This window comes from Trachinotus anak, unplaced genomic scaffold (assembly GCF_046630095.1).
Source record: "Trachinotus anak isolate AG129_WGS33_773 ecotype Australia unplaced genomic scaffold, CSIRO_AGI_Tana_v1 ptg000033l, whole genome shotgun sequence".
Classification (NCBI taxonomy): domain Eukaryota; kingdom Metazoa; phylum Chordata; class Actinopteri; order Carangiformes; family Carangidae; genus Trachinotus; species Trachinotus anak.
In genome coordinates, this window is record NW_027273884.1 from 2,836,160 (window position 1) to 2,851,248 (window position 15,089).

At 40.5% G+C, this 15,089-nt stretch overlaps 1 protein-coding gene across 3 annotated transcripts in view; it reads left to right on the forward strand.

The window, feature by feature from the left end:
- The window catches only part of rock2a (rho-associated, coiled-coil containing protein kinase 2a), a 40,190-nt gene that overhangs the window by 16,649 nt on the left and 8,452 nt on the right, over window positions 1–15,089 (forward strand). For 2 of the 3 annotated variants that reach the window (XR_011686956.1, XM_071471454.1), the window contains exons 2-20: window positions 270–351; window positions 487–587; window positions 865–1,002; window positions 1,212–1,472; window positions 2,808–2,952; window positions 3,058–3,196; window positions 4,509–4,600; window positions 4,800–4,959; window positions 5,048–5,102; window positions 7,117–7,205; window positions 7,286–7,334; window positions 7,745–7,880; window positions 8,624–8,715; window positions 9,829–10,075; window positions 11,454–11,560; window positions 12,762–12,921; window positions 14,054–14,214; window positions 14,443–14,627; window positions 14,753–14,822. Coding sequence is in view for 1 of the 3 variants with exons in the window: in XM_071471454.1 (XP_071327555.1) it covers window positions 270–351; window positions 487–587; window positions 865–1,002; window positions 1,212–1,472; window positions 2,808–2,952; window positions 3,058–3,196; window positions 4,509–4,600; window positions 4,800–4,959; window positions 5,048–5,102; window positions 7,117–7,205; window positions 7,286–7,334; window positions 7,745–7,880; window positions 8,624–8,715; window positions 9,829–10,075; window positions 11,454–11,560; window positions 12,762–12,921; window positions 14,054–14,214; window positions 14,443–14,627; window positions 14,753–14,822 (2,469 nt within the window). In the remaining 2 variants the exon portion in view is untranslated. Of the gene's footprint in view, window positions 1–269; window positions 352–486; window positions 588–864; window positions 1,003–1,211; window positions 1,473–2,807; window positions 2,953–3,057; window positions 3,197–4,508; window positions 4,601–4,799; window positions 4,960–5,047; window positions 5,103–7,116; window positions 7,206–7,285; window positions 7,335–7,744; window positions 7,881–8,623; window positions 8,716–9,828; window positions 10,076–11,453; window positions 11,561–12,761; window positions 12,922–14,053; window positions 14,221–14,442; window positions 14,628–14,752; window positions 14,823–15,089 lie in introns of all 3 variants that reach the window. The other variant, XR_011686957.1, reaches the window with a different exon arrangement.

Here is a 15,089-nt window from a genome sequence, read left to right on the forward strand (position 1 = left end):
CATAGTTTTAGTCATGAGTCAACACAGAGTTTTATGTGTCTGGTCCCTGGATCCTGGTTCACATTGTTAATCCTCCTGATCGTGATGTGAGCGGCTGTAACTACTTCAAACTTCACTTCACTATGTGTTTATTTAATGCTGCAGGATTGAGGGTCCAGAAACCTGAGATGCTGCTGAGATAGTTGGCTATAAAAAAGGATGTTACTGGTGTTAGTCATGTTTTTTTGCTGATCCTGACTGATGATGGATTTTTCTTTGTCTCCATGTAGGACTCCATGAACGCCCTGGTCTTAGACTTGGACTACCCTGCTCTGCGCAAGAACAAAAACATCGAAACCTTCTTAAACAGATGTAAGTAGTTTCTGTGTGGCAGGGAGAATGAGAAAGAGAGCGATAGACGACAATTACCATCTGTCTTTCATTTGTTATTGTTGGTCAGTTCATTATTAATAGATTGTTTATTCTCTTCATACTGTTTCTATACAGATGAGAAAGCCATTGGACAAATTCGGGACCTGCAGATGAAGTGTGAAGACTTTGACAGAGTTAAAGTCATCGGTCGAGGGGCGTTTGGTGAAGTTCAACTGGTGAGTATTGATATTCTGTGAGGTCAGACCTCAGTATTCATTATTTGGTTGTCATTTTCAGCTGCACGGTGCAGTGGTTACACGATCATTACATTAGATGAAAATATTCATATAGTGAACAACATTGACTTAAAATTATGGAATCACCTGACATCGAATGGCAGCCATTGATTATGTTTATCACAGTTTTGTGTAACCTGTAATTTACCTCTTGTTCAAAATGTCCCAGAGCCCCCAAATTCTCCTCATTATATTTTTTTTTACCACCACCCTGCAGGTCAGACATAAAGCCTCTCAGAAGGTTTACGCCATGAAGCTGCTGAGCAAGTTTGAGATGATCAAGCGCTCAGACTCTGCCTTTTTCTGGGAGGAGAGGGACATCATGGCCTTCGCTAACAGTCCCTGGGTTGTGCAGGTACGTTTAAGTCACTGTTCAGCTTTGTTTTCCAACACTTTTTCAGATGTTGATTAAAAAATACATTTTGATTGAGTTCTTTGATTCTTTTACTTTTGTATAAAATATAACTGTTGTGCAGACTGTTACATTTTAAATGTAGATTTGCACTAATAGTCACTGCTTAGTGAAATGATGTGTCTTGTAATGAGAGCTTGTGCCTTGTTCAGTTGTGCTGTGCCTTCCAAGATGAGCACTACCTCTACATGGTGATGGAGTACATGCCAGGAGGTGACTTGGTCAACCTCACCAGCACCTACGACGTGCCAGAGAAATGGGCCAAGTTCTACACAGCAGAGGTAGTGATGGCCCTGGACGCCATTCACTCCATGGGCTTCATCCACCGCGATGTCAAGCCGGACAACATGCTGCTCGACAGACACGGACACCTCAAGCTGGCCGACTTTGGCACGTGCATGAAGATGGACTCTGTGAGTTAAAGCCTGTCACAGAAGTCACCGTCTTGGTGCAGTAGCGTGTTGTGCTTATGAGAAGTAGCAGCATTCCTACTGCCACCAGTTCTTTTTTTTTTTTTTTTTTTACCAGGCTAAAAAATAAAAGAAAACACACACAAACCAAACTTGCACCTTCAAGTAGAGCTGGGTAATTAACTGAAAAAGTATCCAGACCAACATTTCGAACCTCTCAGGACTCAATCTTGCTCATGTCCATTAATTCAGTTAATGTTTTGCCCAGCGTGCACGTTCATGAACTCTCCCCTTAAAAAGTACCATCTAGTGTTCAGTCAGGTGCCTCTGCCCTGTCCGACTAACGTTAGTTATTCAAAGTGAAGCTGGCGATATGGATGACACGAGCACAAACACTGAGCCTCAAGCTACGTCCACACTAAGAGTGTGTTTTAAAAAGCTTCACATTTGCTACATTTACGCCTGACGTCAACTCTACTCTGGTCTTTTTTAACTCTAAAAAATGTGTTGTAGTCTGTATGGGCAGAAACAGAGTCCTTTGGAAGCAATGACGCAGACGCCTGCCTTGCCTCCTGATTGGCTCTTATCAGTCACGACGAACCAGACACACAAGGAGTGCATGGCTCTGAAAAAGAGAGAGACCGATAATCGCCAAAGTAATCGTTCATTAATCATAATCGAGGTAAAAGATTGAAATATTGGTGACATTGATTTGAAGTCATGTTGCCTGGCCCAACCTTTACATATGTTTTGATGCTAAGAGAAATGGCTTTAAGTCAAGAGCAAAACTGTTGTGGTGCTTAAATCTGTTGTGTTAGCCATCAGTTCTTTGAGATTTCTCTGAGAGAGAGAGAGAGCTTTGTTTCTTTTTTTTGTGATTAATTATTTATTGCATAAAAAGGAAGTAACAAAAAAAAATTTTACTTTTTTAATTAGCTAATTATTCAAATAACTGGGGTGATAAAACATATGCAAAGTATAGTACGTCAAGTGAGCCAACATATCGAGAGCCCTCCCAGCTCTGAGCAGGCCGTGAGAAAAAATTACAGTAAGAAGGAAATAATGATCATAGTGATAATAAACACGTCAGGAGAATCAATTACGAAACATAAACAGACAGAAAAATGGGAGAGAAAAACACCCATTATCTCCATTCCCCACCCCTCATCACTAAGATTATTACTACAATTAAATTATATCACACGTGTACACACATGCATACACACACGTATAAACTCTTAAGTTTAGATTAATGACTCTTGTTTGTCTGAAGCCTGCTTTGTGACTGTAATGCCAGAACACACTTGATGTTTATTGCTTCCTGGACTTGTTTTGCAGACCGGCATGGTGCACTGTGACACAGCAGTGGGGACTCCAGACTACATCTCTCCTGAGGTGCTGAAGTCCCAGGGAGGAGATGGTTATTATGGGAGAGAGTGCGACTGGTGGTCTGTAGGGGTCTTCATCTTCGAGATGCTTGTTGGTCAGTGAACATCTCATCACGTCATAGTGATCGTACAAAACAAGAGTGAAAGAAATGATGCTTTCAGTGTCGTTTCTTTTGCTAACTTCCTGTAATTGTTGTTAGGTGATACGCCGTTCTACGCCGACTCCCTGGTGGGAACATACAGTAAGATAATGGACCATAAAAACTCTCTAAACTTCCCCGATGATGTGGAGATCTCTAAAGATGCCAAGAATATCATCTGTGCCTTCCTGACTGACAGGTATGAAGAGTTGGTGTTTTTAAAAGTTTAAGTGTTGATGGTGGTGACGCCAGAAGAGAACACAGCTGCTTTTGATGAAGGTTGTTTTCTGCTGCAGACCGCGATCATTAGCATGAACTAAACTAATAAAATAAACTAAACTAAACTAATGAAATAAACTAAACTTGATGTGAAAAAATATTTTTGTTAAGTGACATAAGAATACAAACAAGACTTAATAAAAAAAACTTACTGAAACTAGTGAGTAGAGAAAATGTCTTTAGTTTTCATCTTTTTTTATATTTTATTTTTGTATTTTGGGTGGATATGAAATCTGTCATCCAGTTTTTTAGCTGTGCCAGATGCAGCTGTTTCTCACCTGCTGATTGGCTCTCAGTGTACAACCAGTACATGTGCACTTTAAGTGTCCCACATTCACAGTGTTAATAATGTTAAGTATTTTATTGTTAATTAACTTGCAGTGATGAGCCACAGAGCTGCAGCACCTGCGACTGGTTCAGTGATGAGTTTGTTTTGAGCTGGTTCATCTAAATGAATCAAACCTCGAGAGTTTGTTGAGTTTTTGAGTTTTTTCATGTCTTTTTTTCCTCAGGTTGACTTGACCTGTATCTCACTACAGAAACACGATGACACACATTTTACACTTCGAGCTGCATCTTCTGTCCACTGTTTACATATTTGTGCCCATAAATACATTTTATCTTGTTGTTGTTTCTGGTTAATGACACAAACACACATTGTTTATAGTTGTCTTTTGTGGATGGTTGTTCATCTGTATTTCAAACACATTTTTTAAATGTTTAGATTTTTTGTTGATTTTTATGACACAACACTTATTCTGACCTTTTGAAATCTGACCCCTGACAAATCACCCAGAAACAAACATTAAAACTAAACACTGAAACTCATAAAAACTCAACTGAAACTGTGCAATTTCAAAAAAACAAAAACTAAACTAAAGGAGAAAACCTGCTTTAAAAACTAAACTGAAATTGAAAACAAAAAGCCAAAACGAAATAAAAAGAAAAACTAATGAAAAATCCAAAACTATTATAATCGTAAAGCAGACATTACATAACGTATAGATGCTATTGAGCTGCATATAGCGCACTTGTGTTTACCACTGGTTTGGATTGTAATGCTTTAGGCCAAAGGAAATCAAAGTCTGGCTTGAGTTTGAATTTAATCACCTTCAGTAAGGAATATGTATCAGCAGGTGATGTTTTTGCTGACGCCATAGATACGGTTGAGCTGAGGACAAAGGGCAGCTTTAATCACCACTCCACAACTCATTCACTCTCTTTGTTTTGAGGGAGGTACGATTGGGCAGGAACGGCGTGGAGGAAATCAAGCGACACCCTTTCTTCAAGAACGACCAGTGGACCTTCAACACCATCAGAGACAGTTAGTATCACCACAACTCAGCGAGAGCTTCACCTGACCCCGTGAAATGAGCCTTTTATGTGACTTAAATACTTCGAGCTGTATCAGAAAACAAGATAAAATGATTTATTTAGACACTCCTAGTTTTGTTTATGCAGCACTTCCTTCTCCCATGTCACACTTTCCTTTTTCCTTAGTTTATGTCTGTCTCTCTCCTCAGCGGCCGCCCCTGTGGTCCCGGAGCTGAGCAGTGACATAGACACCAGTAACTTTGATGAGATTGAAGATGACAAAGGCGACGTAGAAACTTTCCCCACACCTAAGGCCTTTGTTGGAAATCAGTTACCTTTCGTTGGCTTCACTTACTTTAAAGAAGACCAGTAAGTCGTCAGCTTTTGTAGCTGCCTCCAGTCCATCAGCACTTGTTCTCAGCGGTGGTCTTGACTCTGTGTTGATTTCCTTCTTCAGGTTGCTAAATGCCTCCAACAATTCCTCAGTGATCCACGAGAATTCAAAAGGAGAGGTGGGTACTGTCACTTCCACACACAGTGCAGGGTTCCCATGGGTCCTGGAAAACCTGGAAAACTTGGAAAACAGTTGACCTGTCTTCCAGTCATGGAAAACACATGGAAAATGAGAGAAAAAGTAAAATATCCTGGAAAATTATTTCAACATTCTCCTAATTTTGAGCAAAGGTGCATTCAGGATATTTTCAATAGACTGCTGTTGGTTTTGTTTGGCAATGCTGTGAACGCACCTTGAGGTCACGTCACATGCTGCAGGTTGGATGATTTACTAGAAAATAAGTAACATTATTCCTTAAATGTATGTAAGTCACAGATGGTTGCTGACTGTGGCTGTTTTATTAGGTTTATAGTTGAACATATTCTTCCCAACTTGTTTAAACTGTTGAAAAATGGGTCAGCATGTTTGGTTCAGTGGCTGAAGTTGGCGTACTAGCATGTAAGAGATGATTTCAGAATCAGAATCAGAGTCGCCTTTATTGTCATTATACATTGTACAACGAAATTTGAGCGCTGCTCCCTTGGTGCAAACAAGTTGATAAACAGACTCTACAAACAGGAAGATATTGATGTATGAGTGATTCCTGTCTGTCATGAGCTGGATCATCACTGAAAAAGTCCTGGGAACTGTGACAGTAACTGCACCTTGATCAGCTGCAGTAACGCAGGCCGCCCCCTCTTAGCTTCTTAGGGAATAAGGCAGGCATCAGTTTACAAGGCCAGACTGGAAGGCATTAAGGATTATGATGGAAATGACTCAGAAGAGGATTTCTTCTCCTGATCCCATGATTTATTAGTACTTTGGTAGAGTTTCTGTTCTTAGCCACAGAGAACGATTTGAGCTGTTTTCAGAGTAAGCGCCTGAGCTAACAGCTAATCTGGGGAACTCATTGATCCAAGTCCTGAAACACCCCCCCCCCATCACAATCAAGGGCCCAGCTCTTATTTCAGGTTGACACTGCCTGCTCATACACTGTCTTGGTTTTAATATGATGAGTGTGGAATTTAAGAATTTAATTTCCTTCTAAATTGTTAAGCTCTGCAAAAACTGACTTGTGTGGGCCAGAAGCAAAGTAACCTCACCTTCCTCCAAGGTGCCTGGAGAAAGGAAAAAGTCCAGAGGTGAAAACCGCAGCAACAATTGCAGGAAACAGAAGACCTTTATGAAACAGATGCATGTGGGCTTGTGGCCTTCATCAGGGTCATCACAAAACACATCACATTTTAATAGGATAATTATTAGACAAAAAATACGTGAGAGGAGTATTTTATTTATGTTTAGGGCTAATTATTGTTCTTGTTTAATTTCCATAAACCTTTTGCCTTGTGACAGGAAAGTTTGAAAGAGTTTGTCCTTCAAGTCCAAGTCGAACATTTAAAGCCGCAATAATCAATCTTTTTATTTTAACAATGAATCAAATGATGGTCATTAGTCATGAGAAACCCACACAGAGTTACCTCCTGGTTTTGCACCTGAATCCAGTCGTACAAAACTCTTTAGTGTCTTTCAGCTCATTGGTTTGGTTTTATAGTCTGTAGCTTTACTGTCTTGGTTCAGGCAGCACCAAGCAGCTGACAGGCAAAGTTAATGACTAGCTGGTGGAGTGTTTTAGAGATACTGCCCCAAGGAGTTGGTGGAGATCAAACAATAGTTCAAGAGAGTGAATATTTGACTTGGATCAATCGGGTGGCCAGACACATGACTCCAAATGAATTATAATGATGCTCTGTGTCTGCTTGATGTGGAAGAAAGCTATTGTTTATTTACTGTCTTTTTGCTCAAAGGTATCATCAGATCAATTAGATTTGATGTACAGTTCAGAAATGCTGCGTCTTACCAGTTACGTAAAACACTTCATTGTGTAACACACACATGTGAGTCACAGGAAAGATGGAAGACATGCAGTAAAGGTTGCAAACAGGTTTTTAGCTCGAGCAGCTGAAGAGTCCTTTTAGTCACCAGGATGTCTGTGATTGGTTGATATATAAATATATATATCTTTTTCTCTCCAGTCAGCAGCATGGCAGAAGAAACTTCACCTACTTGAGGTGCAGCTGAATAATGAGAAGCAGGTCAAAGATGATCTGGAGCACAAATACAGGTACAGGAGCTGTTGCTCTAATAACACATTCAGGCACAGTGTGTCAAAGGTCTTATACGTGTCCTGCTTCCTCTCTGCAGAGCTGCCTCTAGTCGACTGGACAAAATCTCTAAAGAACTGGAGGAAGAGGTAGGCTGATCATTTAGAAACTGCTGCAGTGTGGACACATGCTACTGATGAAGATCACTTACATTTTTGGCTTTGTCTTACTTTTAATATTTGCTTGTGCAACAATCCAGTTTCCCCTCCAGGATCATTTAAATCCTCTTCATCCACTTTTATGGCCTCTCTCTAAAGCTGTATTTAAGTTAGAATAAGGATTTCTTATTCTCCACACTTGACTATGTTTCAGTTGAACACCAGCGTGTCATACCCAGTCAGGCTCAGATGGAGGGCTCGCAGAACTTTAATCGCCACATTACAACATCTGTTGGGATTTGTGTTGAACTCTAAGTGGATTGTCAGACCCCGTCCCTCATTACAGTGTGAAACCAGCCCTATAGGACACACTGACCAAAGTATTTAATGGTTAATTCTAGGTGACCGGTAGAAAGAACCTGGAGTCGAGTCTGAGGCAGCTGGAGAGAGAGAAGGCCCTGCTGCAGCACAAGAGCCTGGAGAGCCACCGCAAGGCTGAGAGTGAGGCCGACAGGAAGCGCTGCCTGGAGAACGAAGGTGACATGAGATACCACAGAACTGATGTATTAATCAAATCGTTTTCAAAGGTTTTTAATTCACTTACTAATTAGTAGAGGACTTACTTTTGAAGTAATAAGAAATTTAAGGGCAATAATTACATTGAGACATTAGAATATATAGTTTTCAAGTGGAAGCAGATTTAATGTGCCCTGGAGTAAATGTGTTTTTGGAATTACAGGTTTTTCAGAAGCTGCACAGTAGCACACTTTCTTCTTGGTGCCAAAGGATCATGTCATTTTTTAAAAACGTTAACAGGGGACACTGTAAAAAAAATATCCTCCTGACAGCTTCTTGTGAGAATTTATGAATTTATTTGGTTTAATTTTGTTAATAAAATGTAATAAAATAATTTTGCTGAATGATATAATGTGGATAATACTGCCATCAGCTGGTCAGAGAGACGTGTGAAGCAGGGGACAGAGAGCAGTTCAAGAAGACTGTGCCTTTGCTATGTTGATATTCTGAAGTTACACTCGTGATATTTTTGACAATTTCCTCTTCTCCTCACTGATTAAAACGTAATAATAAAGGATTAATACTTAAGTATTTAATTGAGTTCTGTATTAAAGACACAGTATTACTTACATTATGCTCCTTTCATCTGCTGGAGATGGCTGGAGCTGTAACAACAGCTTATATAAGAAACTTGGTGCATGCTTTAAGTTAACTTAATTAAAACACACTTCATTCATTGGTCTGTGTTCGTCTGTTTCTTGCAGTCAACAGCCTTCGAGACCAGCTGGACGACATGAAGAGAAGAAACCAGAATTCACACATTTCAAACGAGAAGAACATTCACCTTCAGAAACAGGTCAGTATTTAGTTTTGTCAGTGGGAACTCAATTAGAAGTTTGTATTAATCTTTGAGTTATTAGACAGCAAACGGTGTGTTTCCTCACTGCGTCAAAATGGAGATATCATGGGATCAGGTCTTGATATAAACAGGCCTGAAATATATATAAGCTGCCTCTGAATAGGCACCAATAAATTGTTCTTATGCATGTTTGTGTATTTAATATATTTCATATATTTAATCTGAAAGCAAGTATGTACAAGACTCACAGGGAACTGTAACTGATTACAAATGGATTGAAAAAGTGATGAGTAACAAAATCAAACTCCTGACTCATCTTCAGACAATTTAAAAAAAAAAGATAATCTACAAAGAGTTTCAAAGAAACAAAACCTGAAAACAAAAACACTGTATTTAATCGCGACTGTGGCTACTGTTGTATGTATGATGTGCTGTGTTTTTTTTTCTCATTTATTTATTATTTCTCATTATTCTACTTTTGTAAGTTTGCATTCTGGCCATGCTGCAAAAATAATAGACAAATTAAAGAAAAATTTAGACATTTAATTTAGACTGCTGAGCTTACTTCAGGGACATGGGGACAGAGCCAAGGATATAGTTAAATTGCCTTTATTGTGTTAGGGTATATCAGAGTAAAATATGTGACGGGTTTCAACCACTACAGGGTCTTCCTCAGGGTGTGGTAGGAAAGAGAAGTAATGTCGTGATTCCTTATACAGACTGATCACCAGAATGTCATATAATATAAAACAAATAGGCTACGTAGAGAGGAAGAATTTAGTCACCATCATAATCGTTACATTTTCTTAGAAACGAAAGTACACAATCAATTTTTAAACAATCGAGAGAGGCATAAGCTAGTTCACAAGAAAGGTCTAAAATCTGTTTCCTCATTAAGACCTGGATACCTGGTCATTTATTGAGACGATCGCCTCCTCTGATATTCTGCTCCACAAACTTTCAGAAGGCTGTTATTGCTGTTCTGAAATATGTGATACGCCCAAACACAACAAAGGCATTTTAACTGTCCTTGGCTCTGTGCGAGTGCCTTGAGTGAGCCCAGAAGTTTCCCTTGGTCTAAGTTTTTTTCTTTTTGATCATCTCCATCAGCTGGAAGAAGCCAACACCCTGCTGCGGGCCGAGTCAGAGGCAGCGACGAGGCTCCGTAAAACCCAGACGGAGAGCAGCAAACAGCTGCAGCAGCTGGAGGCCAACACACGCGAGCTGCAGGACAAATGCTGCCTGCTGGAGCGCAGCAAGCTGAGTCTGGAGAAGGAGTGCATCAGCCTGCAGGCGGCCCTGGAGACGGAGAGGAGGGAGCACAGCCAGGGGTCAGAGACCATCAGCGACCTGATGGGTAGGTGAAACAAACACCAACCAGGTAACACAGGATCTGGAAAGTCTTTAAACATGTGAATGTTCAGGGATTTCATTTTTTAAGGTGACTTTTCCTGTTTTATCTCAGTTTGGAAAAGCACGAAGCCAGAATCTTTTCACATACACTCCTCCCAAGCACCTGCAAACGATAAACTGAACACAGAAGACAACACCTACATATGAATATGGGAATGTGTGTGTGATCAGAAAAAAATGTAATCATGAATATCTGGAGCAGCTACATGCCTGCAGGCGTGCACAGAAATTCAAGGCACATCAGTGTATGAAATGCTGTTTTGAGGAGTTGCTGATACGGTTATCTGTATTTTTATGAAGTAGAAACTCTATTACACACCTTTTATAAAAATTCTCTGCCACTCCAGCTCGATTTGCTCCTGCCTGTCTTGCAGCTTACACGGCAGATTTATATGAGGGCAGCAAGGTGGCTGAAAGCAATGTTCCACACAAACACTGAGGGCACGAGGCTTTCTGGGCCTTTAGAAAGAGTTTGCACAGTGGTCAGAATCCATTCAGCAAACAACACATTCGCTGTCCGGCTTTGTGTGTGAGAGGTTGATTTGAATTTATTTGCAAGAGATTTTTATTAAAACCAGTTTGTGTGGAGCTGCTGTGCACAGCCACAAAGATATAAACAATATTTGTGATATATGTAAATGGTATTTACAGAGATGAGGATTAAGCTCCCGCTGTCGCACTGTTTGAACAGACTTTAGCGGAGAAAGTGAATATAAAGGCCAACTAACTTGCTCCATCGCAGCTGGTCAGTGTGCAGCAGTAGCAGCCTGGTTGTACTGGCCAGCTCCCAGGATGCATTTATGTAACTGTCCAAGGGAGTGTGTTTACATCAAGGGAAATAATTCAACCATAATCTGATGAGAGCAACACTCAGGCCATATAATCTGTCACATTAAAGCTTTTATCTGATTGTGTGAATTGAGGTGAGGTCACATGCAAGTCGGTCTCTGCATTTGTTTGACTGTGAAAACGCTGCAGTCGACTTTGTGTCAGCTTTCAAACTGCTGTTGTAATTAAATCTGCAGTGAACTGCTTTCACCAATAAACCAGGACAATGGAGAAAATCATTCATTAGAACTTTGTAAACATTCAAAATGTTGCCTTAAGCTGATTAGTGTGAGTCGTCAGCCCGTTGTGTGTATGTGTAGAAACAGACAATAAGAAGACCGACAAAGAAAAGAAAAGAAAAATCTCTGATCTGCTTGCTGGGGCTTTGATTGTTGGGATTGTGCGTGAGCATACAGTGCATGGTAGATGTATCTGCTGGATGTGTTCTTTCTCATTGGAACCTGCTTCTCTGATCCTCTGGATTTATCTTGCAGGACGGATCTCTGGTCTGGAGGAGGAGGCGCGTCAGCAGAGACAGGCTCTGTCCAAGGCTGAGACTGAGAAGAGACAGCTTCAGGAGAAACTCACAGATCTAGAGAAGGTAAATCAAGAAGATCTGACTGAGGATGATATAAACATTATATGTCATGTAATAAACATTACTTAGCATATTCTATCTGTATAGGTTTGTAAATTCATGTCTTTCCAGAGAGTTTTAAGTATAATCTGTATGTCAGCATTAAAAAGATAATATCAAATAGTGTACCTTGGCTTATTTAGGGATTTGCCCGTCACCATCTTCACCTTAACTTAAGATAGACAGACAACTGAAAACTTGTTGTCCAGTCAAATAGTATAAATCGTATTTGTATTTATATAATTGTCTTTGTAGATAAACTTCTAAGATAACCTAAGCACCATAATATGTATAACCCTGACCAAATGTTTTTCCCTAGACCAGGCAGGTTATTTGGCATCATTGGAAAAACATTTACTGATGCCAAATAACCTTTTATCAGTGTTTTGTTAACATTTTGTTGAATCATCTTTGCCACTTTTGTGTTGTCATCATGATGTTTTCGACAGTGAGAACATCACAACAGATTTTTTTGATCCACAAAATTATTTAAGAGGCTTGAAACCTCATACTTTAGATCAGTGGTTCTCAAAGTGGGGTCCAGGGTCTCCTGCAAAAAGGGGAATAATTTATTTTCACTATATTTCCATCTATAAGTCACACAATGATTATTACGACTGTTCTGGTTGTGGGTTTCAAACAGTTTCTGTGATGAAACATCGAAAAGGAAAACTCTTATCAGAGGAGTCTGTGGTCTAATCTGCGTCAGTTTGGGTCCTTTGTGTGAAAGAGTTTGAGAACCTCTGCTTCAGATGGTGCCATAGAAAACACAGGATCTTACAGATCCCGCTGCCAAATTCTGACTGCTCTCTGTTCAGAGTTGTAACCATGGAAACACTTCATTTAACAGTGGTGACGATTTCTTCCACTGCCTTTTGTTCATGGACACAGTTGTTCCCAGACAATATAAATGAGGAAGGAGCAGGCTAACCTTACTGAAATCGTTCTGAGCTTTAATAAGTGAATGTTTTTCACAGTGATGTCTTGGTTTTCTGAGCTTCTGGAGTCCATTCTGCTGCCGTTAGTATTTTGTATTTTTGCATGATTGAAAAGATGCTGTGTTTTGGGAGGATGTTTTTTTGTCGTTGTTGTTGTGATGGTCAGCTAAAGTTTGATCCACTGAGTTTATCATCAACACCTCCGCCCTTGTTTTGTTTGTGTTCAGGAGAAGAACAACAAAGAGATTGATTTGACCTACAAGCTGAAGGTGCTGCAGCAGGAGCTGGAGCAGGAGGAGAGCTCCCACAAGGCCACCAGGGCGCTGCTGGCAGACAAGAGCAAGATCAAAGTAACAATAGAGGGAGCCAAGTCGGAGTCCATGAAGGGTGAGGGCACCAACCTTTTGTTTCCAGGATGTTGTTCTCTCACCTGCTTGTTTACTTCAGCAGTCTGTTTATTCCAGTCTCTGGATTCTGTACTTCGATATAATGTCAGTATTGATGTGAGGCTACTCATCTACAGGGACTGTGGTCATTAAAATATTGTGATATTAATATATATTTAGTATTATTTATATGTTATCTCTTAAAGGCTGCATTGCAGTTAAGTAATACAGTTCTTTTATTGTATTTCTGCTGTTATGATGAACAGTTATTGTAATATTGTTTCAGAGAAAAGCAATATTATCAACGCTGCTTTATCATCAAGAGTAAAAACTTGTGTTCACTTTTCATTTTAATGTGAACCATCAGATGCTATTTATGTGTTTTGTTTGCATTTAAATTTGTTATCTAAGTTTTAAAAAACACTGGTGAACTGTTTTAGACTATAGAAGATACTTAAATACTTAAAACAGCCTTCCAGCTGTTCTGTACGCCCTGGTTTGGACCTGGTATTAACACGTGTCTTCAGTGATCTGATCCTAGCGGTCAGCTCTGAGTTCGTCTGTTCACACCTGGCTTTAAAATGTAAGTGACCACCTGTGATCAGATCTCACTTCCCCGCTTTATATGCAAATAAACACACGCAGTTGTCTGTGTGTGTGTATGTGTGTGTGTGTGTGTGTGTGAGAGAAAGAGGGAAAGAGAGCGGTACAGAGGGGTTGAGTGAATCAATGCACTGCGCTCAGCTCTACAGTGAAATAAGGTCTTAGCCATCAGAAATAGTAAAATATTTTCAGTTCATGATGAAATTGTGTTGGGACTAATCAGAGGACGTCATTACAGTAGCTGGTCCTTCAATGTGGCCCAGGACCCCAGCACAGATTGGCGTTCACGCTGCTAAAAGAATGTGGCCACATGTGGTCCAGACCACCTCTGAATGTGGTCTGACTGATCAGATCTCAAATGTGACTTGTGTGCGTGCACACCTGAATTTAAAGCTGTCCACTTGTGATGGGATCACTCAGGATGGATGTTAGTACCAGGTCTGAACAGGGCCTGTCAGTCTCAGTGTAAAAACCTAGAATGAACCACAGTGGTCTCTTCACATCCTCACTACCTCACCTCTTGTCTTCAGAGATGGAGCAGAAGCTGGCGGAGGAGCGAGCGGCCAAACTGCGTCTGGAGAACAGGATACTGGAGCTGGAGAAACACAGCAGCATGATGGACTGTGACTACAAACAGGCTCTACAGAAACTAGATGAGCTGCGCAGGCACAAGGACCGCCTCACTGAGGAGGCAAGTGTTTATACCGTGTGCAGGAGACCAGTGAAGTGTGTGTTTAGATATTAAATACCACCTAGAGAAACAAATCCTGCAGCTTGTGTAGCATTGTGTCAGTTCTGAGGTGGAGAGGAGTAACAGTCACTCATTAGTGGTTTATGGAGACAGGACGATAAGATTATAAACAGTAAAAACAGCCTCTCCTCATTTCCCTCTCCCTCTGTGTTTCATCCGTCCTTTCAGGTGAAGAACCTGATGCTGAGGATCGAGCAGGAGACCCAGAAACGGACCCTGACTCAGAACGACCTGAAGGCCCAGAACCAGCAGCTCAACACTCTGAGAACCTCAGAGAAGCAGCTCAAACAGGAAATGAATCACCTGCTGGACATTAAACGCAGCCTGGAGAAACAGAACCAAGAGCTGCGCAAGTGAGTACACATTTCATTCATACTCTTCGCTCACACTCCTATCATCTGCAGGAGCCTTCATGTTTTAACAAGACGAGGGCGATGAATGATGCAAGTCTTTGTTTGTTTTGTTTTGTCATCTGCAGAGAAAGGCAGGACACAGACGGACAAATGAAGGAACTACAGGACCAGTTAGAGGCTGAGCAGTATTTCTCTGTGAGTGTGTTCTCTGTTATTACAAACGTGGATGTTAAATGACAAAGCTCAACACATTATGGCTCTGAATGTCGCCTGCTGAGTGTGTGGGCTGTAATGTGCCTTCAGAGCAACATCACTTTTATTTCAGTAGCTAATGCATGTTGTTGTGTGGATTGAACACAGCCGAACCAGTGCTCACATATCTTCAGAATAATAAATATTATTGATCTGTGTTCATTGATTAATGCGAAATGTTTCCCTTTATCATACTGCTGTTCACTATTG